The following is a 27836-nucleotide window of genomic DNA, read 5'->3' on the forward strand; positions in this document are numbered from 1 at the left end:
TTCAGGAGCCTTGTCACAAGTCCATTGTTTTTGAATGTCAGTGCTACTTCAGCTATATTTTCACACTTAAAACAATAACTTGGTATTCCTCTTGCACCATTGTCCTCTTTTATGCTAAGAAATAAGTCACCTGGGCAGTTCTCTCCCAAGTGATTCCACTGCTGCCAGCATTAAGTCTGAGTATGATTCAGTGAGCTATATAACACTTTTAATTGTCAGGAAATTACTTGTCTTTATATGTTTTGGTTCAATATACTTACCTGTTGATCAAAAATAACCTTAAACCTATACACTTTTTTATATATATATATTTTTTTTTTTTTTTTTTTTTTTTTTTTAAGTAACTTTCAGGAGGGTGTACTCATTTTTGGAACACAACATTTTATCACTTTGATAAGAAAATCTTATTTTACTGAATAATTTTGACATTCTTCTTTGGTAATTGCTCAAGCAGGCTTGACGGAACATTATATCTCCAAAGAACCCTATCATGTCATCTAAGTAAAGAGTAATTGCTGAATTTGTTCAGTTTTAGAGGAGGAGTACTCATTTATACTGTGCACTGTATATGTATTTGGTTGTGTATGCACCTCTGTAACACAGTTGATATGGCAATAGGCCAGTAGCTGCTTCTGTAAAGAGCAGAGCAGTTCATGGAGGTGAGCTGGTTGGCTGCTATCGGACGAAGATGTTCCCTGCAAGATCTTATCACTGTTCTTCTCCAGCTCTCCAAAAGCCTGGTCCTGTTAGGTTAACACACACATACACACAGGAAAACAAGTAGAGAAGACAATCAGAAGTGTATATCAGATATTGCATTTACACTGTAAGTGTAATACACAGATATATTATGGTGACCCATATTCAATTTTTCATCTTGAATCGGTTTTTATATTCATTCAAGACATTTTTACATGGCCAAGACGCACTAGGCTGATAAGAGCAATAGTGTGTAACCTCACCGAATATAACATATTTTGCTTGCCCTCAAAAATATCCTAACGGTTTGACATTCACCACAGCAAATTCAATAATATTTTACCCGAATATAAAGTGTATACATATACAATAAATGTATGGCAAAATAACAAAAGGTTGAGTTATCTTTGTAGGTTGCATGCAGAAACAGGCTAGCGTATTGACTCACAAACAAATGAGTCTATTGAGGTGATTTGTTTAACGAATCACTGAAAAAGATTAAAAAAAAACACTGCTGTGAATTATTTACTGTATGAACTCATTAAATCCATGAAAGCAGCCACTGAATCAACATCCAAGTCACTTACTAAACTGCATGTTATCATTACTTTTAGTGATAAGTCTCGAAATGATGCAAGCACATTTTGCAGTCTAAAAGTCAGTGAAATTTGTATTATTACTGACTAATGGCAACACGATATTTTAACATGAGCGTGTAAATCAAGATAAAGATAAAACAAAGCTGGCTGTCAGCACAAACACGACCTCAAGATCTTTGTCAGCAGAACTGACCGTGTAAAAGCCCAGGTTCCTGAGTAGAGTTTTCATGAGGATCTCTGCCAAGTGTGTGTCAGGATGTGTATCAGAATGAGTGCCAGGCACATGCGTAGAGTCGGAGGGTAGAGCGGGAGGCTCGGAGGCATCTGGAGGACAGCTGTACCCCAGCAGAGATGCCACATGGGTGTGATCCTGCAGACTGGTGAGGATTATGTCCAGCTGCATCCTCTGTGACAGAAACAACACACACACATATGACTGACAGATGCTTTTGTAAATTAACTTAAACTGTCTATCCTTTACAGGCAGGCACAAAATCGTACCTGTCCTTTGGAGAGGCTCTCCCAGCGGTCTGGTCCTTGAGGAAGGAGCGAGTGCAGTAGTTCCATTCTCTCTCTCAGAGGAGGTAGCAGCATCGTTGCTCCCACGGACAGAGTCTCGATGACAGCCTACAAAATGCACACATTGATCAGAGAAAAATGCAGGCCACAGTAAACCATCACAGCAACAAATATTTGGAAAAACACAAGCAAACACAGACCTCCTGGATTTCATCCGGTACTGATGCATCCATCAGTCTGAAAAGCAGATTGCGAAGTGGCCGAGCTTGCCGTCCCAAGATACTAGTGGCCACGCCACCCGCCAGCGCTAGAGCCAGGTGATTGGACAAGAGCCGTAGACATAGTTTCAAGAAGTTATGATGCTCCCTGTTGGCCCAAAAACAAAGGAGTAAAGGAGATATTTATTGCAATAACATTGGCACAGACTGTATAAAGATCTTCATAAAGAACTTTCAAAACTGTTTTATAGAGTTGTGTCAACTTTTTTTGTTTTTCAGAAAGCCAACAGTGCAATCCATTCAATGCACTATACTTCTATTTCTAACAGCCTCATTTTCCTGTCAAAAATTAAATATGGCGCTACCCTGACTAAAGTCAATGTTGGTGGCAGAACACATACTTGGAAGATGGGAAAGGCAGCGGTGGGATCTCGTTGTTGATACCATCACAATATCGTTCCAGAAATGAGCGCAGGTGAGAGAAAGTGCTTTCTTCTAGGTCCACACAGTATGGTCTATGCCAGGCCACCACCTGCCTGTATACATACACATAAGATTAATAGATTAGATATGGAAATGTCGAAAAATGTATTATAAGACAAAAACAATCTATTATAATCTGTTATTATAAAACCAAACAAGACAAAGAAAAAAATAATCAAAAAATAAATCAAACTTAACGGCACAAATGCGTATTAAATATATTGTGTATTTATTCACAACATAAAGATCATAAAAGGGTTCAACAGCCTTGCTAACCTGTCTCTCGGGAGGGCAGTCCATGCCAGGCTGTGGGAGGTGCCAGCAGAGATCTGCTGAATGGCCACTCCATCTAAACCGATCACCTTCTTGGGTTTGGTGATTGGGCCAGTGGAATTCCCTTGACCGCACTGACCCATGGAGTTATTCCCCCAGGCATACACTTCATTGTCTGTAAAAAAAAACAAAAAAAACATCCACATGAAAAAAAAAAATATCCACATGAAAAAAAAAAAAAAATGAAATGAAAGAGCAACTATTCATCATTCCTGCATATAATTTCACATTTCAGTTTTATGCATTTTGAAAAGCAGATGTGTGAGACTAGCATTACCATTTCACAATGCACGTGAACAGCACGTTCTGTTTAAGTACACAGCATCAAATTGTCTTTGACATAATGTGTGAGGCCCCCTTGCTTCACCTTATCCGAGTCTGACTCAGCACATTCCCTTCTGCTACTAATGTGACCCCCCTCTCTCCACTATCACAAACTACAGTTCACACAACCCTTACAGTACAGCCCCAAGAAGACTCACAAAAGCAACAGCACCTAATCACCAGCCATTGTTTACTGAGTAGTTTACAATAGAATTCTATAATGCTTTATGCAATACACTGAAAGTGAAAATATTAAAGTGAGAATATTTAAGGATCACAAAACTAACTGCACTGTATAGCCTAGACCTTAGTCAGGTTAGGTGTCATATTGAATATAAAACAGATGACAATGAAGCTGTGAGGGAAAGACTTAGTCTTTACAATGGCACGCACTGTACAAAGGTCCTAGGTCATGTAATTTTCACAACTTTTAAAACTGTTTTATGGAATTTGTGTCTACTGAAGGTTTTTTATGAAAACCATTTTGCCAGCTGAACAATTGTATACATACACAATTGGTATGCAGTTAAACAATCGCACAATCTATTGAAAGCACTGTACTTCCATCCCTTACAGCCTCATTTTCAATTGTTGCACTACCAACCACTTAAGCGTACCAGATAGAGCCATAGATTTGTGTCCTCAATTCAGTGGGTTTGCAGTGATCCCTTACCATGTGATAAAGCAAGGCAGTGGCTGTCTCCTATGGAGATGTCTACCACTCTGGTTGTGGCAAGTTCCTCAATCAGTTTTGGCCTTAGTGCAGTGGCCTCCGATGAACCACAGCCAAGACAAGCACCACAGCCCCAAGCGTAAACCTGCACATTGAATACATAGATAATTGTGCTTGTAATGAATATACACACCGTACTGAGTCATTAGAATCAACATGAACTCATAATAGCCCCTATTTTTGTAATCTATCATCAAAACGTAATAACTAGTGACTTAGCAATGTCTCATACCTGACCAGTAGAGGTGAGGGCAAGAGATGACTGGCTGCCAGCACAAACTTTGCGTATGAACATTCCCTGGAGCGCATCCACCAATTTGGGTTTATACACACGATTGGTATCACCATGACCCAGTTTCCCTGCATAAATAAACAACAACCAAGGTGTACTAGTCTTCCATAAATCTTTGTTATCACATAAACACAGCAACTTCACAAACAATAATTACAAGATGTGTACAAAGTAGAGAAGATAACTCAAGCACATCTAGATACAGTAGGACCCTTTCAAATATCTCTTCAGAAGAACAACTGACGTAGGTCAACTCAACTCACCATTGTCTCCACCTCCAAAGGACCAGACCGTACGTCCATCTTTAGACAGCGCAATAGTGTGGGAGCTTCCACAGGACACCTCACCCACGTTACTGATGTCTTTAACTAGCGTGGGAATGTTCCTACTGTTACTGTCGCCATGACCTACAAGTGTAAATGAACATAATCAATGATACACAAACACAAAATGAAGCAAAATAAAATGTTATGTGCATTTAGTTAACTAATATATGTATTTTTATCACAACAACTCATTTGCATTTTAGCAATTTTTTAGCACACTAGGTCTGCTACTCTCACTGCTGGGGCAGAGCAAGTATGGACTTATCCTGATCTAGACAGGTGGAGCTGGGGGAGGTGGAGGGTTTTAGAGGAACTCTAATAGCACGCTGCAGAACCAGCTAACAGTGAACACTGAACCAGACTATTTAAAGCAAACTGATTGGCTGCCAACTTGAGGTCGATCAATTTGTGCCACAAAATAAATTATGTGATTGCTAAAGATTTATTTAGACATAAAAACATTTTTGTCCATTTATTTGATATGCAGTAAAAGTAAAAAAAATAATATTGTAATAGTAATAAAATATCTAAAATAACATTTAGTATTTTAATATATTTTAAAATGTATTTTATTCCTGTGATGGCAAAGCTGAATTTTCAGCAGCCTTTTTTTTTTTTAATGAATGTGTGCAATAAATAAATATATATATATATATATATATATATATATATATATATATATATATATATATATATATATATATATATATATATATATATATATATATATATATATATATATATATATATATAGACAATTATATACCTAATCTACCAAAGTCACCCTCTCCCCAGGTGTAGAGCTCTCCATCCTCACTGACTGCAGCACTGTGTCTATACCCTGCTGAAACACAAACCACCACCTACAAGCAAACACACACAAGCAGCAGAAGACATTAATCATTTAAACACACTGGTCCATTCTGAGAGTTCAAAAAGATTAAGTGATGCATAACTACTACATGAATTTTGTACCTTTCCTTGTAGAGGGCCCTGTATTAATTTGGGGTATTTCTGGGTAGAGCTGTTGCCATGACCCAGTTTGCCATAGTCTCCATCACCCCAGCTGAACACCTCTCCCTCGCTAGTGAAGGCTAATGTGTGGCCGTCTGAGCCTTTGGATGATGAAACTTTCTTAATGGTACGGTGAGGTTCAAAGGTCAGCTTCTTAAGAGTGGACTGGTTGTTTGAGTCACCCAGTCCCAGGCGCCCATAGCTGCCCTTCCCACACGCTCGGACTGAACCATCAGAGGAGATGACAAATGTGCAGTACTGGCCAGCTTCAATCTGAAGACACGAGATGTGGTCAGCAAGCATTCACTGTGAGCATAAAGAAGGATACTAATGCTGACAGTGTATGAATAATTAATATGAAATTGCTTTCTACCGTTTGTGCATCACTGAAGCTGGGAGCGAGTTTGGGCTGGAGGATTTTCTCTTGAGTGCCCTCTACAAGCTGGTGGCTGCTGTTGCTGCCCCACACATAGACCTCACAGGTCTCAGATACCATGGCTGCCTCACCCGCCTGAATACTGTCTGGACTCGCACAAGTTCTTGAGTAGTCTGAAGCCATGCGACACACCTATCAGAAAATCGATTTAAAACAAATTTGGAGTGTTAAACACATGGCGCAATTCTAGACCACAGCATGATTTGAGAAATTTAAAAAAAAAAAAAATGCTAAAAGTTGGTATGATATACCGTGTGTATATATATATATATATATATATATATATATATATATATATATATATATACCACATTTTTTTATTTTAAATACAGCAGGACTGATTTGTTGTGCAGCATGTTATAGCATGCATCTTAAAGCAGCAGAAATTCTCTTCTAATTGTGCACAATGGCAGTTGAAACTGGATTTACTGGAAGACAAGCATCAGGTGACAAATCACTCAAAATATACACTAAGCAAATTTCTTAACTGTTTCAAGTCTGTACTGATACACATTCATACATTAAGACTAATTCAATGAGTTTGACTGAAAAGCAGGGTCTATAATCAAAATTATGGCAATGTTTGGTTGCAAATTGCCTATTACAGCTAAAGTGGTCCAGCAAAGAGCGGTTTTTTATATTTATTAATAAACCACTTCTGTATATGGAAACAAAAGGACTCTGGAATTATTCAATTGTATGTGCTTGCTTTTGTTTTACTCCAATGTTGGCTAGTAAAGCATCATAACTTTTCTTATTTTTCTGTTTTAGATGCTCTTTTCATAGATGCACCAAGATTTAATAAGTAAAAATAATTATCCTGCTTAAGGTGATGTTTAGTCCAATCTGAAAAAGAATTTGGCCTTGGGGGGTATCATAAGAATCTGAAAGCAATGCAATTTAAGAAAGGGCAAAATTAGCTGCACAGCATGTCAACATAATCCCACGAATCCCCAACTATATAAAAATGTGTCTAAACTGATTTTGGTCCATAGTTACATGTATTGTAATTGTAATACACTGAGCATTGGCAGCACCTGCCAACCTTTAAAGGATAAGAGAATAAACAGAAAATAACAAAGACTCTTTTATGCTTTCACAAATTACATCACCAAATATTTTGCTCTATTCTAGGTCATAAACAATTGGTCAATTGGACTCCTGAGAACTTGAACAAACTGAATGCGTAAAATCCTTGAATGAAAGACGTCCTACATTTGAAACAAAACTAGGGTGATAACATAAATAATTGTTTTCTTAACCCAATAAACCCTAATGTATCATTTGATACAAACAACTTTAAGGCCTCTATCAACATGATCAAAACTGCTGAAAAACCTTTTGTCAGTCTACTGCATGCCTTCTGTCTGACTAATAGTTAATACTTTTTTTTTTTTAGCAAGTTAGAGGTAGTATAGTATCATTTTAGAATCATTCTAAAAAAAGTCCCCCTTCAGGTCATGGTACACGTCTTTTTGATGTTAAATATTTACTAATTTTTATGAGATAAAGAATAACATTTATATTTTTAGAAGTATTTGAATATGAACAGAAGAAATTTAAGTTAAAGAATCTATACTTAACAGAAAAATCAACTTAAAATCTATCAAATATTATACATAAGGCTACTGCGGAATGTTTATTTGTAAAACTCTCGATCATCGTTTTCCGCATTATAAATATCAGATAAATATCACCAATAGCACCAAACTGCATATTTTTTGCTCAGTTTGGGCCTCTGAATAAAAGTGTGAGCTTAATATTCTCCTATCTAACACACTATAAGAGCCACAAAAGCCTGATTTATCAGATATGATAGTCAAAAAACATATGCAATTGTTTTTAGATTTTTTAAAAACTATTTTATCTAAAGGTCTAATAAATGATTCCATTTCTAATAAATAAAAACATTTTTTGACGATTTATTATATCAGATTTTAACAAATGCCATGCTTTACAGGGTTATATACAGTATCAAAGTACCACACATTGTGATAACAGTTTTTTATTAGGTGATCTAGTGCAAAAGGACATGGCCCTCTCTTGTCCATACAACAAATTTACATGAATATATGCATATATGTATATTACACGAATATATTTGTATTTTACCTCCTCAAACAGACAAAGTGCAGCCTCGTATAGGGAACAGAGACCATCAGGCGTGCGGGTCGGCTCTCTCCATTGGCTACGATCAGCAGATGAACCCTACAACACCAAACATTCAGTCATTTAACAACATCCAACACTATGTGAAACAAATTCTGAGTGTTTTAGTGAGCATGTACCAGTGAACGCCTCATCTGCATCAGAATGTTCATGAAGCAGTCGTATCCCATCAGCCCCTCCTGGCTCTGCTCCAGGTTGCTGACACCGGCCGATGCAGCCAGGGCCAGCTCAACCCACTCCAGCAGGTAGCGCAGGGACCCTCGTTGCGCTGCCAATCCCAGCAGCAGCTCACACGCCAGCCTCCTCCCCACTACGTCGGCCCCTGAATTGCGCATGGTGACTCCTTTCAGGAACGTGGTGACCTGGGCCAGGCAATCCAAACCCATCGGTGGAATCTTGCTCTCATTGGCCAAGGAGAGCGGCGGAAGGGAGCCCACCACTTCGATGGCTGTCGTGATGACATCGTTGCAGAGGTTGATCCCTGGACCGGCCGGAGGAAGCGTCCAGCTCTGTCTGAGCAAAGCAAAAAGCAAACTAAGACCTGTTCGCACGCCCATCTCAATGAGGGTGTCTGTACTAGAACGCGGGCGCTCGCTAACTGCTTGCAAGTCCGCAGAACCCAGAGTGTTTTCGGTTGAGTGCTGCTGCTGTTTGACCTTGCCCTTGTCATGGTATTTGTTGGAAAGTGCGTAAAACACTCGCTGCAGCATTAGCAGACGTTTGCGTAGGGCAGTGGCGAAGGGTGAATCAGAGCACACCGTCTTGGCCAGAGCAAGCTGACTGGCCAGCAGCGCATCAAGATAATGCTCCTGTTCGTCGCTGGATAGACACTCTCGCTCAAAGTCCGGCAGCTGAGGGCCCTTCAGACATAGCACCTGCTGAGGCAGAAGAACCACCTCCTTATTGGCCAGCAGCTTGCCATACAGCAGAGCGACGCCTTCACGGGTGGAGATGGACTCGCTGTCCTCAGCGATCCAGGAGCTGTTGAGGTGCTCCAACCATTTTAGTTTCACTGGTGGTATCATTGCAGCCATGGTGCCACCTTACAACCTCACCGTCACATCTGAGAAAAAGAGGTACAGTGAATCTAGGGATGCAGCAATATTAATATGGGTCAATTATGCTAATAAATGGTCCATATAAACATTCTATACTACTTGTAGAGACAAAGGTAATCTAAATGCTAAAAAATAGGGTGAATGGGCACACACAAATAAATTATTATTTTGATATTAATCTATATTATTGTATGATATTATTGACAGGTAATTATTACACACACTACTGTTCAAAGGTTTGGGGTCAGTATGTTTTTTTAAGAAATCAATATTTTTATTCAGCAAGGATCCATTAGATTGATAAAAAAACAAAAAAACAAAAGACATATATAATGTTACAAAATCTTTATTTCAATTAAATGCTTCTCTTCAGAACTTTCTATTCATCAAAGAATCCGGGAAAAACCTACCCCGTTTCCATGAAAATATTATGCAGCTGTTTTCAGAATTTCTAATAAAAAGCATTTTTGTGATTTCTGAAGGATCGTGTGACACTGAAGACTGGAGTAATGGCTGCTGAAAATTCAGCTTTGCCGTTAAAGGAATAAATTACATTTTAAAATATAAAGCTATTTAAATTTGTTATAACATTTTATTCACAATTTGACTTTTTATTGTTTTTTGATTAAATAAATGCAGCATAAGAGACATCCTCTAAAACACAGTAAAAATCATACTGACAAACTTTTGATTAGCAGGGTACATAAAATATGGATTGATACAGATAAATTTAATAAACAAAACCTCTATTATCAGTCGATAACAAATCTGGCCCAGACAGCTCATGCATCCCAAAGTGAATCAATTTAAACATTAACTGTCTCACACACATTAGCAGAGAAACCAACTAAGCATTCTGATGTAACCATAAACAGAAATGAAAAACACAAGGTGATGATGAAATATGCATTCTTCCGAAAGCGAGTTTGATTCTGAGAAATAAACTTCAGAACTGACTTATCTAGAAAGATCATCAAGTGCAGATGAGGCGGTGATGACACATACTTGACAGCTTGCCAATCCACTTATCAAAGCCCGGAGTCCGTACAGCAAAATGACAGCCTTTAGGTACTCAGCCCGAACACGCATGCATAAATGTAGGTCTTGAGTCATCCCATTGATTATTAACTTATTTATCTAGTCAGCTAACTTTCATAAGCAGGCCATCGTTAGACTTTGTGGGTAAGATTTTCATCTTCTTACACAATTGTCTGTTGAATCTTATCATCAACACAAATAAGACAGACACATCTAATGCAATGCATGGTTTTATGCCTGATAAAATACACCATTTCAGCTTTTAGCACCTTAATCTTGCTCAAATAATTTCAAATCCTATAATAAAAAAGTAAGTTACATGTTGCCAGTAGCTAAAATATTACTTAAATGAGAGAGACGGTATGTGGGCAGTATACAGTATTTTGATTACTGTAAAGGAAACTGGCTGTATATTTCAAGCTGAACTACACATTAGTTTATCAGAATGAACAACAGACTACCAAATTCTTATAGTAAGTTATATTACATAATCCAACTTTTAAAGTTACAGGTTGTCAGCTAATGCATTGTTACAGCAGCAAATGAGGTTATTTAACCCATTCCTCTGCTCTAGACATTATCATATCTTGCTAACAACCTCTTTAAATGTCTGAAATTGAGGGTGATTTTTCCACCCAGCTGTTTGCGTTGCAATGATTAACGGTGTTGGTTATGACAATCTAGCGGTTTGCTTATTCATTCAGCTGGCTAACCCATCGCATCACACTGCTCGCATAAACAGCTTTACTTAAAATGCGTTCCCCAGAATTATCTGACTTCTCAAATCTTTATACGAGACCTGCAGCATATGTGTTAAAGATATTTAAAAGAAATGTCTTACGGTGTTCACGTCTGCAAGTAAAGCGGAACTTACAGGCGTTAGCTTGTTAGCATAGCTAACTGAACAGTATACGCCAGCAAGCTAAGCTAATCAACTACACTGAAATTATTCAAGAACTTCACGTCTTATGTTGTGTACCTTGACTGAATTGTCCCATTAATAGAGCCTCAAGTAAAATACTTAACTGTCTTGTGAGTGTATGACTATATTGCACGGGTAGCTTGTCGCATTAGCTCGGCTGTGGAGCTGCTTGTCTCTGGTTGCCAGGCTGTGATCAACTCCCCTCCGCCACACACTTTACATGAGTCAGCTCAGCTGCTGATATTTCACATTAAAATCATGCACCCAAACAAACATCTGCCCAATGTACGAGGCATGCATTTGACACATAGGCTGTTACAATCACTGAAATGCAAGTTCAGAAGATTACACATAATGTCACGTTTGAAATGGCTGGAACCTGTCGGCTGCTGTGGTAATAAAGAACTGAAGAGGTGAGGCTGGAGCTTACCATAAACTGCCAAAGGCCTATTCAATGCATGAACGAAAGTGGCTTTCATGGTGATTAATGGTCCCTCGGCACCTGCATGTGACAGTGCATGACAGAAAAGGCTCGTAATCGCTGGGTTGAGGATCTGGTAAGGCTGAATAATTCAGAGTTGGGAGTGAGGAGAGCAGTGCTGCTCAACCCTTCACGACTCAGCTGCTGTGAAATTAGCAGCAGGCTCAGTGTTCAGTCCCTCCCTATCATTCATTACACACTGCACAGAACAATAGCGCGCACAGCCCTGAGCGACTATACATATGCAGACATACACACTTATAGAATTATGAAACACAATATGCTAGAGTAGTCTCACACACACACACACACACAGCCAATGCAATATTCATTGCAAAGTTATAATGTATTTATTATTTTAGTATATTATTTATACACCATTATTGTATTTAGTAGTATTTTAAGGTTTTTAAAATATATTTTCAGTTCCTGTTAATTTTAGTTTCTGTTTTGTGTTATGTGCTTTTGTCATTTTTATTCTTTCTTTTTTTTTATTTATATATTTCAGTATTTCAATTTAGTTTTAGTAATTGTAGTACTTCAACTTCAACTTACTTATAACAACTTAGCCTATTTCAGTTAGTTGCCAAGTCACATTTTCGAGCATTTCTAACTTTTTTAAGTGTATCTTTTTTTAATCTAACATTTATATTTAGTGGTATTTCAACTTTATTTAATCAGTTATCAAAAACTGTTTTAACAGTTGTAGTTTTCCTTTAAGTAGCGAGTGTATACATGTTTCAACAGTTAAAAATAAATACCACTGGCAACGTCAATCAGACACCAGTATATTCTTTGTGCACTGTTAAATGTTTAATAAACATTATTAAAAAAACAAAACAATTTCATTTTCCTCTATGTAACACGTCACTGTAATCATCAACTGGATTTAATCTTAAAAATATAATTAAATAAGCAATTACGTTTTAATTTTTAGTGGGACAACTTGTCAACTACAGAGTGAATAAAACAAAAGTAATGGTTTAAAGAAGGCTGACTAAATCTGTCCTGCAGTGCACACATACAGATAAACATTCTCCAGAACTATCTCAGCACACACAGCAACGCACGCTGAGTCTAATAAAAGATGGGATAATGTGGTTGTGAGTCCAAAGAAAGCCATTAAAATAAGATAATTAAGCTTAATAAGAATGAATTACTGAGGCTTAAACTGACAGAAGTGTCCATGATTTAGCACATGCGCACAGGCTGCTCAAGACCTGAAAATCGTTTCCTAAATTGCAGTAAAACATTGGATCATCCCTGACCTGTCCAAATTTTATAAGGGACAGTAGCCAAACACCAGTGAGTCACTGCCCTCAGAGTTACCCAACAACAGTGTACTTCTCATGGACTACATGCCTGTGGGTCCAAGTGTAAATAAGAGGTGAACGCTGCCTCCTGTTGGAAGATAAGAATAATGCAAAAACAAGTTTTTTTCCGGACTGATTTCTGGTATGCTGTATTGAAGTGGAAAATAAGCCTCGTCACAGTAGAATGCCTTGTGTTGACATCTGGGTACACTGTACTTTTTTTTTTTTTTTTTTTTTTTTTACTTTGTAAACGCATTCCCTTGGAGCTGAAAAACTTGCCCCCATAGGGTTCTGCCTTTTCTGCTGAAACTACACACAAATCATCAGTAAGAGGGTTAACAGCTGCAGCACATGAATGAAAAGCTCTGTGTTGCATGACAGTGTTGCTTAAGGATGGTCAATGGTTCGGCTTTACAGATAGACTTGCACAACCTGGTTTTGTGTTCTTTTTCTATGACAGTATGTGACAAAGACAGATACACAAGGGGGAAACCCACAAAAAATTTAGCAAAAACACTTTCTGTCAAGAGACATAGATAATAAGGAAACACTATGTGTATCCTATAGCATGCATGCATTTGAATTTATAGGAGTACAGCAGTTAGACCTTAAAAGGATGCTTTGAAGAAGGGAAAGTCTTCAAAGCATGAATGCAATGTAACATGAATACACTGAAAATGACAATGCATATAAAATACCTTAAGAGATACAACAATTATCACATGATAAATACCATGCTAACGCTTACTTGTAATACTCACCAGTAATATGCAAAATCTAGCAGAGTGATCAGAGCACATAGTTATGGATTAAGAGTTCACAGCTTCTCCAACAGTTCACTGAGAATCAACATTGCTTTCCAGCTGTTCCAATAGTGTAGTCAATTGTTTAAAAGAGTCTACACTGAGAGGTCCATGAGTACATGCCGGAAGGGGCATCATCCTACTAAGCATAGAAATTTATGTCATGCAGACATAACAATCAGCCCTTCTGTACTTATTAAAAACATCAATTTAAACACACATTCCAAATAAACACACATTGCTCTAAAGCACTACAGCAACGGGAAAAAACAAATAAAAAGGAATCTGAAACTGTGGCATATTTAATAAATGAACAGGGTTTAATCAAATTAGCTTGGTTGACTTGCCATTTGAACTTAATCAGATCTGGTACACAAATGACCAAAGGTGAACAACATGTTCTGTGTAAACACTGCCTGAACAAATTACAGCTGATCACTTAACAAATAAAGGAAGCATCATGATTTTAAATACACCTAATACATAATAATAATAAATCGAAACATCTTGTTTTGTGATTTTACAACTCAAAATGATCAGATCTGTTTTACATTGATAGACAAAAGAGAAAAAGACAAAACAGAAGAAAAAATAAACTTTGTAGCACCATTTAATTTTTTTCTTTACCTAACAGCAGTAATCTTAAAGTATATATTGGGTCAGTCTGTCCAATGGAGGTTGCTTGACTAATTTTAATTTTCCTATTTTTTTTCACCTCTATGTATTAGTATTGCAAAACTTGGATTAATTACAGTGTCAGGTCTTTGTGTCAAGGGTCACAACAAATGAAACAAACGTTTATGGAAACCTCGAAATTACCTTGGCTCAGGATAGTCCTATAGTTCCTTGGAATAAAAAAAAAAAAACATCCATTGCACATTTAAAAAAAAAAAAAAAAAAAACAAATGGTGGTTTTGCAAAACCTAAACAATAATCGCTAGTAGTTGAGGTAATCGCTCAAATGTTTTTTTTTGTTTTTTTTTAAATAGGAAAATTAAATTGGTCAAGCAACCAGCTTTAAAGGCCTTTCCACACAGAGCGCGAAAAAGCGAAACGAATTTCGGACGCGATGACGCGCTGGAATAAAACAACAGCGAACATTCGGAGAGGGCCTCTTGAACATTCGCGCACCGAAAATGCAAAAGCGAAAACACGGACCGTCCAATAAGATTTGAGCTATGATCACGTGACCGGAGCAGCTGCTGTTGCACAAAAGAGTGAGAATGGTGGCGCTGTTGGTAGCAGTGTAGCATTATTAAACATACAAAGAGTGCATGCTTATTATAGAATCAAAATCAAGTATAAATCACAATCTGAAGTTATTACAAGCACTCAATGATGGTTTAAAGTCGGTAAGCAAATACATTAATAAGTAAATACATTTTCAAGTGTAGCTTGATGCTAATTGTACTTCTAATTATATTTTATTATGTAGCCTATTCTTGTAAGCATTATAGATAGTTTGTGTTTCTGGTGTAGAACCAAACATTGTTTATCTTAATTGACCATATGCACGATTACTTCCTGGTTGTAGATAAGCCAGCTCAGGCATTTCCGGTCAACTGGACTGTGCTGTGAGGTGGTTTCTCTACATAATCCATTCACAATTTGGAGAAAAGTTTTGTTTGTCTAAGAGGACCAAACTTCCACGTATACCGTTTCAGGAATGACAAACACCAATGTTAAATTTACGCGAGGTAATCCAGTAAATTCATGCCGCGAGTCATTGCTATGATTGACAGTGCCAACGGGCGATGTCAAAATAGAGCTGTGCATTAAGTTATTCAGACTAACAAAACTACAGCAGCAGCAAAGTCTGTGTTGGATAAAACTTAAACGATGTAGTTATTAAAATGAAATCTAAACATTTCAAAATATTGAATGCATTATTTAATTGTTATACCGACTTATTTAATTTGTATTTGACTATAGGTATAATTCAGCATTAGGCTGTTGTCTGGCCTTATTTATTTATTTCTTTAAATGACAAGCGACTTCATGACTTCCTGCACTTGCTTATATATTAAATTTGTTATAATATTTATTTTATAATAAATCAAAAAGACGTGAAAAAACTAGGAAGTTGAAATGGCAGCCAAAGTGATGGTCTACTCCCATCTGCTGGTTATAATGGTAATTTCATTTTCATCTTAAAAAGTCTTTATTTTTCGCCAAGACCCATTTTTGCTAAATTTCTTCATGTCGTCTTCATGAATGAAAAGTGAACCTTTAATAATGTGGATTTTACTGCACAGAGTTGAAAAAGAATAAAGCCTTTAAAATTGTATAAGATTTTTAAAAATGTGTTCATGGCTATGAAGGTAAGATACTGATTATCGAGAATACCATTACAATGTCATATAAGAGATTAGCATAACTGCCTAAACAGTTACAATAGTGTTTATTTGTCAGCATTTAAATGTACAGTTAGCCTAGTGTCTGGGTACTTTCCTGGGATTACCAGACTCTACATATAAAATGATGTTCTTTAATAACATGAAACTGTATGTTAATTCCACTATCATTATTTACAGTGTTGTAATTATTTTGTTTCTCAGTTTCAGATAAGAATGAGGCAGGAGATGTTTCTGTGAGAGTCTCTACCTATATATAGCACATATAAAATGAGGAAGATTACGAGCAGGTTTATCTTTATCCAGAAGTTCCGTGCATATGGTCAATTATGATGTTAAATCCACATACGAGACACATATCTGAGGAGAAATACATTGTTGGTCAGCGCCTCCTAGTGTGCAGAGGCGCTGACCTAGAATTAGCAGAAGGCGAGCATTCGTTTCGCGCTCGGTGTGAAAACAACGTTCGTCTGCGATTCACCTCGCGCTCAGTGTGGAAAGGCCACTTGAGATAGATTGACCCAATTAATATATAAAAAAAACCTACATACATAAAAATACATAAATAATAAACTCATACACAATTGTGTTACATATTTTTCATGTATATACAGGTGCATCTCAAAAAATTTGATTATCGTGAACAAGTTCATTTTTTCTTGTAACTTTTTTCAAAAAGTGAAACTTTCATATTTTCTAGATTCATTACATGTAAAGTAAAACATTTCAAAAGTTTTTTGTTTTAATTTTGATGATTAGAGCTTACAGCTCATGAAAGTCAAAAATCCAGTATCTCAAAATATTAGACTATTAACATTTGAGTTTCATTAATGACCATCCCTACAGTATAAATTCTGGGTATCTCTTGTTCTTTGAAACCACAATAATGGGGAAGACTGCTGACTTGGCAATGTTCCAGAAGACGATCATTGACACCCTCCACTAAGAGGGTAAGTCACAGAGGGTCATTACTGAAAGGGGTGGCTGTTCACAGAGTGCTGTTTCAAAGCATATTAAATGCAAAGTTGACTGCAAGGAAGAAATTGGGTAGGAAAAGGTGCACAAGCAACAGGGATGAACGCAAGCTTGAGAATACTGTCAAGCAAAGCCGATTCAAACACTTGGGAGAGCTTCACAAGGAGTGGACTGAAGCTGGAGTCAGTGCATCAAGAGTCACCACGCTCAGACGTCTTCAGGAAAAGGGCTACCACACTGTTAAAAAAAAAAAAGTTGAGCCAACTTAAAATTTTAAGGCAACCAGCTTCAGCTGATTTTGGAGTTTTCTCAACTTGTTGTTTTGTTTATACAACAAAACCTATAAACCTACAAAAATAAGTTGAGAGAACTCAAAAATCTGCTGAAGCTGGTTCCATTAAAATTTTAAGTTGGCTCAACTTTTTTTTTTTTTTTTTACAGTGCAAGCCACTTCTGAAACAGAAACAACGTCAGAAGCATCTTACCTGGGCTAAATAGAAAAGAACTGGACTGTTGCTCAATGGGCCGAAGTCCTCTTTTCAAATAAAAGTAAATTTTGCATTTCATTTGGAAATCAAGGTCTGGAGTCTGGAGGAAGACTGGAGAGGCACAGGATCTAAGCTGCTTGAAGTCCAGTGTGAAGTTTCCGAAGTCAGTGATGATTTGGGGTGCCGTGACGTCTGCTGGTGTTGGTTCATTGTGTTTTATCAAGTCCAAAGTCAATGCAGCCGTCTACCAGGAGATTTTAGAGCACTTTATGCTTCCATCTGCTGACAAGCTTTATGGAGATGCTGATTTCCTTTTCCAGCAGGACTTTAACACCTGCTAATAATGATATGACATGCCCAACATGCCTGACCTGAACCCCATATGGAATCTATGGGATATTTTCAAGAGAAAGATGAGAAACAGTGGATCCAACAATACAGACGAGTTGAAGTCTCAATAGTGCCTCAGAAGAGCCACAGGCTGATCGCTTCCATGCCACACCTCACTGATGCTGGAGTTCGAGCTAAAGGAGCCCCGACCAAGTACTGAGCGCATAAATGAACATACTTTTAAACATACCTTTACATAACTTGAACTTTTCTGTTTTGCAAATCCTTTTTTTGCTTGATCTTAGGAAATATTCTAATATTTTGAGATACTGGATTTTTGACTTTCATGAGTTGTAAGCTCTAATCATCAAAATGAAAACAAAAATTTTTTTTTTAAATGTTTTACTTTACATGTAATGAATCTAACATATATAAAAGTTACACTTTTTGAAATAAGTTACAAGAAAAAATTTACTTTTTCACGATATTCACATTTTTGGAGATGCACCTGTAGTTATCTCTGACTGACCACCTGCTTTTATTCAGGTCTATATTCTCAGCACAGTCTCTTCAGCACATTTATCTGGCCTGCATTTATATAACGATGTGTGATCAGTTGGAGGGGGGTTATTAATGTGTCATCTCTGCTGGTCCAGATTGCTGGCCGTCAGCAGGTCTCCTTCACAGGATCTGTTCAGCAACTCTTTCAGTGCTTCATTTACATCTGTATTAAACACGCTGCTAAAGCTACAGTTTGGGAAGGTGACCTTGAAAGAACCCACCACTTCCTGTACCCACTGCAGCTCAGCACACAGCTCCTTTTGCAAGGCCTCATAACGAGTCTGCCTCTCCTTATATTGCTCGCTCACTCGGCTAACGCTGGCATCCACACTCCTCATGTCTTCGTGAACGCCCCTCCTCTGGGCCTCGACTTTACGAAACTCATAACGGAGCTGGGACAACTCATTTCGGATGCTTTCACTTTCTTCTTTGTACCACATCTCCTTCTCATTGTAGATGGACACTAGTGCATCAATGTCTTCCTGCAGGGAGTCGTGGGCCGACGCCAGCTGGCAGAAAGTGCCCTCCATGGCCGACACGTCCTCTTCTACCTGTGCGAAGCGTTCAAAGTTGATGTAGGTGTTGTTAGGAGGCATACTGGAGTGGGACTTGATCGTGTACTCTTTGAGACGCTTCGTCTTCAGCTGCCTACGCTCTCTCTTCCTCTCTGGTACTTTGCTGTGTTCCTCTTTATGCTCATTAGACTGCCAACAGACAATGGGGTTACGACTGAGAGTGATATTTAAGGACTGAGTGAGAGACAGTGAAAAACTAATGCCTGTAAATGTCTAGGCACACAATCACAAGCTCATAACATACCTTAATCCAGGGGTGATTCAAGGCATCTTGAATTGTGAGTCTCTTTCTGAAACACATGATTAAGGTGGTAATTTATGCCATATTACTTGCAACAAGCACCATATTTTGTTTTGTCACAAACACAAAGCTCACACTCAAACACACATGGCCTTCTTAGATGATCTCAGCCCTCTGCACTTACTTGGTGTCCTTTTCCAGCAGTTGTCGTATAAAATTCTTGGCAAGCTCACTGGTGTGGCCAAAGAATTCATCATCAAACTCATAGTTCATGGCTGAGATGTTTCCCAGAGTGTCTTGCTTCGTTTCTCCTAGGAAAGGAGATGCCCCACTCAACCTATACTCAGAAAGCGTATTAGCAACATATTAGACTTATTGCAATCTCATATGCATTTATAGGCTTGAAAAAAAAAACATTTTTGTGTACTTACAGAATATATGTTATAACACCAACACTCCTATAAAAGTAAACCATTAATTTAATTATTAACCAGTTAAAAAAAGCTCAAATTATTGAGATATTTACATTTAATTAACATTTAAAAAAAAAAAATCCTGACCACATATCTGCTTCCAGTCCCAGTGGTTCATAATTCACAATCTCTGGAGCTGAAAACCATATATGAAGTATAAAAAAAATCATTCTCAGAAGAGGAATAAATCATTAAAATTCACCCAATAGTTCACCCAAAAAATTAAATTTATGGAAAATATATATTCACCCTCAGACCATCCAAAATTAGTTTGTTTCGGCGTTAGAACAGATTTTGTGAAATTTAGCTTTAAATCAATGGGTGCCGTCAGAAGGAGTGTTCAAATTGCTGTTAAAAACATCACAATACTCCACAAGTAACCAACATGACTCCAGTCAATCAATCAACAAAAAGCAAAAGTGTGCTTTGTAAGAAACAAATCCATCATTAATGTGTTTTCAACTTCAAACAAGGCCTATATCCATAATATTGCTTACTCCATCTGAATCAGGAGAGAAATATGCACGGTTTACAACCAAATATAGTCCAAAACAATTCTAAACTAATATGTTGGATCTTTTTCACTGAAGCAAGCGTTATTATGGATTAGCAGTGATGGTTTTAAGTTAAAACGTCTTAATGGATTTGTTTCTTACAAACACACACTTTCCCTCACTTCACAAGACGATAACTGATGGACTGGAGTCGCATTGATTATCTGTGGGTTATTGTGATGTTTTTGTTTGAACTCTCATTTTAACGGCACCCATTCACCGCAGAGGATTCACTGGTGAACAAACGATGTAATGCTAAATATCTCCAAATCTTTTCCAAAGAAGCAACAAACTCATCTTCATCTTGGATGGTCTTAGGGTGGGTAAATATTCTCCAAATTTTAATTTTCGAGTGAACTCTTCCTTTAAGAATTTAAAAAGTGTATTAGGGTTATTCACACAGAACACATTTTTGCGTTCCACTGCGCTGCTTTTGGGTTATTTTTCTACGGAAACATGCTAGACGAACACGTTTGACCGTTGCGCTCACATCTTGCATCGTTCGCAGCGTCTTACGCATGACACCAAAATTTTCAAAATGCGGGATTCAAGCGCATTTTAAGAAACGTGTTCTGTGTGAATATACGCTTGCTCTGCATGTTAAAGGCTGCAGGCTTTAGGGTTTAAACAGAACATGTATCATACCAACAAACTCTGGTGTTCCAAAGATGTTTTTAAACTCAACCTCTTCAGCAATCTTGTGGGCCAAGCCAAAATCAATGAGTTTAATTCGGGGCAGAGGGGCGTTCTTATCCAGAAGCATGATGTTTTCAGGCTGCAAATCAGAAAATGAATTACACACAGGAGCACACCCACACTCATAAGCACACAAAGACACACTGTTCTTCTGACAGAGCATTTTGCAGCACTCCACATCTGTCAGCGCAAATGTGTTGTACTGTAATGTTCTGGGGCAGTGTTATGAGGCCAGTGGGTGTACTGTACCTTCAGGTCAAAATGAGCAATATTTCTTGTGTGCAAATAGTGCACGCCCTCTAGAATCTGTTTAATAAACTGTGTGGCTTCCTCCTCACTTAGAGACTCTTTCTCTGCCAAAAAGTCGAAAAGCTCTCCTCCAGACACCCTGCAGATATACATAATCTCCACTCAATAACTATATGTAGGTGAACAATTTAATGAAATATGCTCATAAAATATGATCCAAGTCCAAACTTATGTAATAACAAAATCATTTATATAAGCATCGATACAAGCTCTACTCACAGCTCCAAAATCAACACCACGTCTGTCTTGTTCTCAAACACGTCATGTAACATGACAATATTGGGATGGTGTATCTGCTGTAGGATGTTGACCTCTCGCTCAATCTCCTCTCGGAGCACACCTCGCCGGCTAGCAATACTCTGACGCTTCTTTATGAACTTGGCTGCAAAATCCCGGTCTGAACTCTTTTCACGACACTGCTTAACAATTGCAAACTGCCCACTGAAAAAGTTCATATCAGATACCCTATTAAAATGTTGATGTTTTCATACTGTTTATGCAGTTTTAGCAATCTCTGATCTTCATTACAATTGTGCTGGGATAAAACTTTTGGAGTCAGGTGGATGACCCCGTGCCCCCTATATAGCAACTATATGAATCCAGCTGTGTGATGTGTATCGTATGTATTGCAGCAACCAGCAAGTATATGATAAACCACCAAGTAAACAGCTGTTTTTTTACCTGCCAAGTTCCTCTCCTATCTCATAGAAATTCTCGACCTGCTTCTGCTTGAACACAGCCATTGTGATCTTATTAAAGAAACAAAAAAGATTATTAGATTTACTGGACTCCTAACAAACAGTATACACACAAAAAAACGTATGGGCATAATTGTTTTATACATTCTCTATGTATAAATGAACTACGTAAAATCTCAGTTTAATCCATATACACAGTACAATAAAGCTAATCATACAGTATTATATGGTTTGTTGTGACCTAAATATTTCATGATGGTGGGACAAATTTAGATCTTACTTAAGTGTGAAAGATAAGGATGAGGCCTCACCTATATTTAGCTTAAATTTATCCAAGAAAAACTGGTGTCTGGAATATAGAAAAAATGGAAAACTCACAAAATGCACAATGGAAAATGTCAATTTTGACAGGTATTTTCTAACTGACAAGATATGCTTCCTATGTTGTAACACTTCTAAATTTTTCGATGCTTCTTTCGAAAAAGAAGCACTTTTTCCCTGACACACACACACACACACACACACACACACACACACACACACACACACACGACTATTTTAATTACTGTTCATCCTGGAGGTAGGTGTGATCGTCATAACACCTGATCAATAGCAGATCTCCAAAAAGACGGCGTATTTTCACTCCCTTCATCTGTTTTTAATTTTCGAAACTAGAAAATTAAAGAAATTAAAAGTAACTGCAATTAAAATCATCAAAATGCACTCCCCGCAGCGGTAACATAAGGACTAATCTAAAGAGTCCGTGTGACAATTGCATGTCTAATGTATTTATTAAAAGTAAGTAAAAGAACAAGAAATGTACCTACCTGTCAATACCAACAAATCTGTTACGTTTCTGAATCCTATCATGCACTCACGCGACTTTCTTCGCAGACCTTTGGAAAAACGTCCAAAGCAGCAGCGTGTTTCTAAATGTGGACACGCCACCTGTTGAACTCATGCCGGAGCATAAAAACGACAACAGATTGTCAGGCTTGTCTCTTGACAAAAAAATAACACATAAGGGATTCTTCTGAATTATATCTAGGTCAGACGGTCGTTGTTGTCGCTGTGGATCAAAGTCAGAATGCTAAATGTTGTCCGTTGTCTCACTCTTCTATTCTGTTTACTGCTGACATGTGCTAAAGCTTATCATTTTAAACATGTGACAAACAGTTGTATGTCGTTTTTGTAATGACCTAATAAAGCACTTGCAAATACTTTTAAGTAAATAACAAAAACAGATTCTTAGTAAATAACAAAAATGGATTCTTTTAATGAGAAATTTACTTTGTTAAACTACATAGACATTTTTCACTCTTTGCCCCATCAAAAATGTATATATTTATTGGATTTAATTCATAAACTGAAAACATATTCCTCATAGAACAGCATAAATTGCTTCAGCATATATTTAGGACTAATTCCTTTATTTTTTTTATCATTTAATCTAAAACACTGTTAAAATTCAATGTTACATGAAAACGTAGGTACATATCTAGCTGACATGCAAATTTTGAGGCCTAATATTAAAATAAAAAATCCACGCTTGCATCACATTGTCCTTTATACTTTGAGGCCGATAATCAAAATCATCAAAAAAAAATTCAAAACACGGCAATAATGTGAACAATTTGACATTGGTAGTGTGACACACAAAAATTCTATTAATAATAATAAACTTCTGAAATGCACATTCATTTGTTACATATTAATACTTTATAAAAGTGGGCAGTGGTTATACTTCCTGATCCAATCTGTTTTCCAAATCCAAACCAGGTGTTTAATCTTTAATATTTATAGAAGACTGCATTTCAGACGGAAGAAGAACCCGTAAGCCGTTATTGACTATACAGGCAGATAAACTCAAACAATAGAACCTTTTACATTTGCAAGCTCACACATTTACGTTGGCGGAAACTAAGCAAATGAAGTGTGCCCGTCTTCCTGGTGCAGTGAGTAAGTGATGTTATGAATGTTTAACGGTGGAAAGTTGGCTTTACTGGATGCGTACAGTGCATTTGTGCAGGGAGGGAGATGCTCACAATGGAGCAAATAGAGGCAGCCTTGTACCAGAAGATGAAGATATCTGAGAAATTAAATGAGAAGCAGGTGGAAAGAATGGAGGGTACAGGGGAAGACCTCACCATGGACAGAGGACTACAGAAGGAGCACATTCTCAAGTGGTTTGTGGAGACTCAGGCTGTGCTCATCTTGTGTGATGGAAGTTTTCCACCCTGGTTCCAGGGCTTCATTTCCAGACAGTAAGAACTAATGATAGATAAGCTTTATGAGCTTTAAAAGCATCAGAACAAATTAAATACTGTATTGGTGAATGAGATGCAAATGTTTATGATTGTGAATTGAGGCAGTTGCACTGGTGAACTGTTGTAACTGTTGCTGTTTGCAGTGAAGCAGAAGATCGGCTCAGAGACAAGAATGTTGGTTGCTTCCTTATAAGACTCAGTGAAAAAGCCATTGGATATATTCTTTCATACAAGTAAGAATAACCACTTTTCTGTTACACTACCATAATATCTCATTTGTTAACAATATTTAATGCATTAGCCAACATGAACTAACAACAAGCTATATAATAACTAATTAATCATCTTTTTACTTACTAGTTTACAGCTCAATAAAGTAAATACAATATTTAAAATTTTAAAGCCTTTTGAAATGTATTAGTAGATGCTGAACTGAACAGTAACTAAGATAAATCAATTCTGTAGAAGTATGTTAAAACCCCTACAATGTAGAGGGAAAATAAATGGTTCCAACCTTTAAAAAAGTATTTGAAGCTGCAGTGTTTTCGGTTGTTTCATTTCTCTAATGCTTTATGCTGACAGAGGACAGGATCGTTGTCGCCATTTTGTCATAAATCAAACCAAGACTGGCCTGTTCGTCGTTTCTGGTGATTCCACCACTCATAACAGTCTCACAGAGCTGATCAATCACTTTAAAACCACACCGATCCAGCCTTTTGGAGAGTACCTGACTTCATATTACACAGATATGGACTCTGTGGAAGAGGTATCAATCAAAATTTGCATTCTTTTTAAAGGTGCACTCAGTAATTATTCTTCATTAAAAAAGTTAATAAATAAATGTATAGTAGGCTACTTTTAAAACCATGTTCAATCACATTAGATGAAGAATCTATTTAATATAATTAGCCTTTATTTGATCACATGACCAGCCAAATTTCACACACTTTATCTGGGCAATCCCCTGTTATTAGACAGATTTGCTTATGGAAAAAAACAAATCATGGTTAACTGTGAATAAATCATTAATGGCATCGGAAGGGAAATTGTTTGAATGTAGGGCATATTTGCAAGCACAACATCCTAATACAACAAAATACTAAGTTCACCTTTAAAAACATGAAAACAAAGAGAATATCAACATGGTAGGAAATGTTTTACAATGCATGTCCTTTTGCATCGTCATTCTTCTAGGATGGCAAAAATGAGCTTTATGATGTGGTTCAAAATAAGCCCACAGTCAATGCGGCTGTTAGCGTTAAGGCTCTAAGAAGTTTATGGGAACAAACTACCAATATCCCGCACAGCACACCTCCTGTTCTGTATTCTAAAAGTGGCCGGAAACTCGCGATCTCCACCTCTATTGACAGGAACAGCCTGTCTCAGGTAACCAAGTTAGCTCTAGTAACCATGGCTAATTCTATGATGTAAAAACTTTTTACATATCTATATGTTGAAATTCAATGTGTTGTATAAATCATTAGGGTACTAAAGTTCCACCATTGCCAAAGAAGAATACACCACTTCGGAATTCCTTAAGCGCTGGTTTTCCTGGTTCAAATCCATCACAAGAACAGCACAGCTTTTCAGAATCAAGGACATCTGGAAGGTCAGGAGGCGATGAGAGAGAAAACAGCAAAAAAAGCGATACCTTTGACACAGAGGGCTACAACTCTCAATTTAAGTTGCCTCTCCACGATGAAAACAATCAGTCTTTAACTTATAATTCTTCTAACATTATGCCCTCCACCCCTGAACCACCTCCTTTAGCTCCACCCAAAACAGCCTCCTGTTCTTACGCTGTCCTTGATCTAAAAAAGCGCAATAGTGGAGCTTTCAGAGTGCCCTATACTGACCAAGAAGCCCTACAGCCCAACCCACTCTACCAGACCTCATCTGTGGTGTGTGCTGGAGAGATAGACCAGCCCAAGCAAGAATATGACAACCGTATAAAGCCCATCGACAACATCCTTTTAGCAGAAAACCCCTATCAAGACATACCTGAACAACGTGACAGTAATACCTATGAACACATAGCTGAGAGCAACACCTATGAGGACATCCGAGTGACAGACAGCAACACGTATGCAAGTTTGGATGAGATGCAACCCCATACTCCAAGCATCATGGGGAAGAAGGTGAGACCTGATATAATAACAAACAAATATACATAATTCTTCTACTGATTATTTTGTATAAAAATAACTATTATTATTTACAGAATCATAAGTGGTGGAAACTTCGACTGGAGAATAAGAAGTAATAGTCATCAGGTGAATGCAAAAACTGAGAAAAATATTTCCTTTAATGTTTTCATTTAATATTTCATTTAAAGTCATTTTTATGTTGGTGTGCACAGTATACACACAACAGTATACAGTACAGGATGGTTTCTACACTTACAAAATACTGATTTTTTTTATGCAAATACAATGGTACAATGAGATGGTTATGATAAAACACCTGCTCTGATTACATCTATTGTTATGACTGAATTTCCAACTATTTTCCCAGGACTTTATCTTTCAATGTAGACTAGACCTGCTTAGACCTGCGTAATCCACACTGTTTGTATGATACAATAGCCTTTCTCTACACATCTGAACCCATAACACTGCACAGCATAACTGAATAAAGCATGGGGATAATATACAATGAGTGTTCTGTATGAGGTTAGTATTGAGTAGATTGACTGCTTTGTGCTTTCTATCTCCTTTAAAGTGATGTGCTCCCCTATTTTATATTCATATAGAATAAACTGTAGAAAAAAAGTTTAGAATATAGACCTTCTGTCATTTTGCCCACCACTAAGAGTACTATGTGATCCATTACGGATAATAGCTGACTTAATGGATGGTGATATAATCACATCTCTGAGCCACTGAAACATTTCCAAATGGTTTGGACTCTAAATATCGATCCACTTACAACCTCATGCCAATGCAGGTCAACTTTTAAAGGTTTCTTAACAGCCTTATGCTATATAATAAACTGTGTTTGCATTTTTTAGCCATCAAGCTTGAAAATCAAGCTAGCAGCTGAAAACAATCTTTCAGGGGCTTCACTGTATTAGATTGATGAAAAACGTATGATTCAGGATAATTATACATGCTTATACTTTAAGGTGTACAATACTCACATGATGAAATTAAGTGTCTTGAAGATCATGTTCTCAAAGTGAAGAAGTGCTTTCCATCTCCACCCATGCCTGCTTACCTTCATTTCACTGAGGAGAACATGAAGACAGGTCATACAAGATAACAAAACAATCCCTCATCATGACTGTTAAAGGCAAACAGCCCTTAATCAACAGATGAGTTAATACGAGGTCCGTAGAGGTACCAAGTTGGGAGCCAGCATACGAAATGGACTATTAATTCAAAAACAGATGAAATCGAATTGTCTTTATTTAAACTAGACCTGAATAGGGAGACTGACAAATAATATCTACAGTAATCTCAGCCTAAAATATAACTGTGAGAACGGCAACATATTCGTTAAATAAAATATTAGGTTCACATTAATCAGTTCTAATAGTAAAAAAATCCTGTAGAA

General features: G+C 37.3%; 3 protein-coding genes across 7 annotated transcripts in view; 1 reads left to right on the forward strand and 2 right to left on the reverse strand.

The window, feature by feature from the left end:
- LOC306873794 (putative E3 ubiquitin-protein ligase HERC1) overlaps positions 1-11737 on the reverse strand; it is a 48739-nt gene extending 37002 nt beyond the window's left edge. For all 5 annotated transcript variants that reach the window (XM_079423280.1, XM_079423279.1, XM_079423277.1 and 2 more), the window contains exons 1-15: positions 11594-11737; positions 8265-9208; positions 8089-8184; positions 5914-6108; positions 5502-5813; positions 5293-5389; positions 4464-4607; positions 4141-4268; positions 3849-3993; positions 2795-2966; positions 2437-2571; positions 2018-2183; positions 1800-1925; positions 1492-1704; positions 591-743 (exon numbers count right to left, since the gene is read on the reverse strand). In XM_079423280.1, the coding sequence (XP_079279406.1) occupies positions 591-743; positions 1492-1704; positions 1800-1925; positions 2018-2183; positions 2437-2571; positions 2795-2966; positions 3849-3993; positions 4141-4268; positions 4464-4607; positions 5293-5389; positions 5502-5813; positions 5914-6108; positions 8089-8184; positions 8265-9179 (2997 nt within the window). In that variant the 5' untranslated portion in view covers positions 9180-9208; positions 11594-11737. The remainder of the gene's footprint in view (positions 1-590; positions 744-1491; positions 1705-1799; positions 1926-2017; positions 2184-2436; positions 2572-2794; positions 2967-3848; positions 3994-4140; positions 4269-4463; positions 4608-5292; positions 5390-5501; positions 5814-5913; positions 6109-8088; positions 8185-8264; positions 9209-11593) is intronic.
- A 6808-nt stretch (positions 11738-18545) lies between these two features.
- Positions 18546-22059, reverse strand: LOC306865543 (death-associated protein kinase 3-like; the record flags this gene model as incomplete). Its single annotated transcript, XM_079410225.1, has 9 exons — positions 18546-19172; positions 19288-19333; positions 19469-19621; positions 19716-19742; positions 19845-19893; positions 20957-21086; positions 21257-21395; positions 21536-21757; positions 21998-22059. The coding sequence occupies 9 exons, from the start codon at positions 22057-22059 to the stop codon at positions 18546-18548; spliced, it is 1455 nt and encodes a 484-aa protein (XP_079266351.1).
- Positions 22060-23971: 1912 nt separating this feature from the next.
- On the forward strand, positions 23972-26934 carry LOC306872992 (uncharacterized protein). Its single transcript, XM_079421977.1, has 6 exons — positions 23972-24278; positions 24425-24514; positions 24864-25047; positions 25476-25667; positions 25766-26419; positions 26503-26934. The coding sequence occupies exons 1-6, from the start codon at positions 24052-24054 to the stop codon at positions 26542-26544; spliced, it is 1389 nt and encodes a 462-aa protein (XP_079278103.1). The 5' UTR covers positions 23972-24051; the 3' UTR covers positions 26545-26934.
- The last annotated feature ends 902 nt before the right edge of the window (positions 26935-27836 follow it).

The sequence above is a fragment of the Barbus barbus genome (assembly GCF_936440315.1).
Source record: "Barbus barbus genome assembly, chromosome: 1".
Taxonomy (NCBI): domain Eukaryota; kingdom Metazoa; phylum Chordata; class Actinopteri; order Cypriniformes; family Cyprinidae; genus Barbus; species Barbus barbus.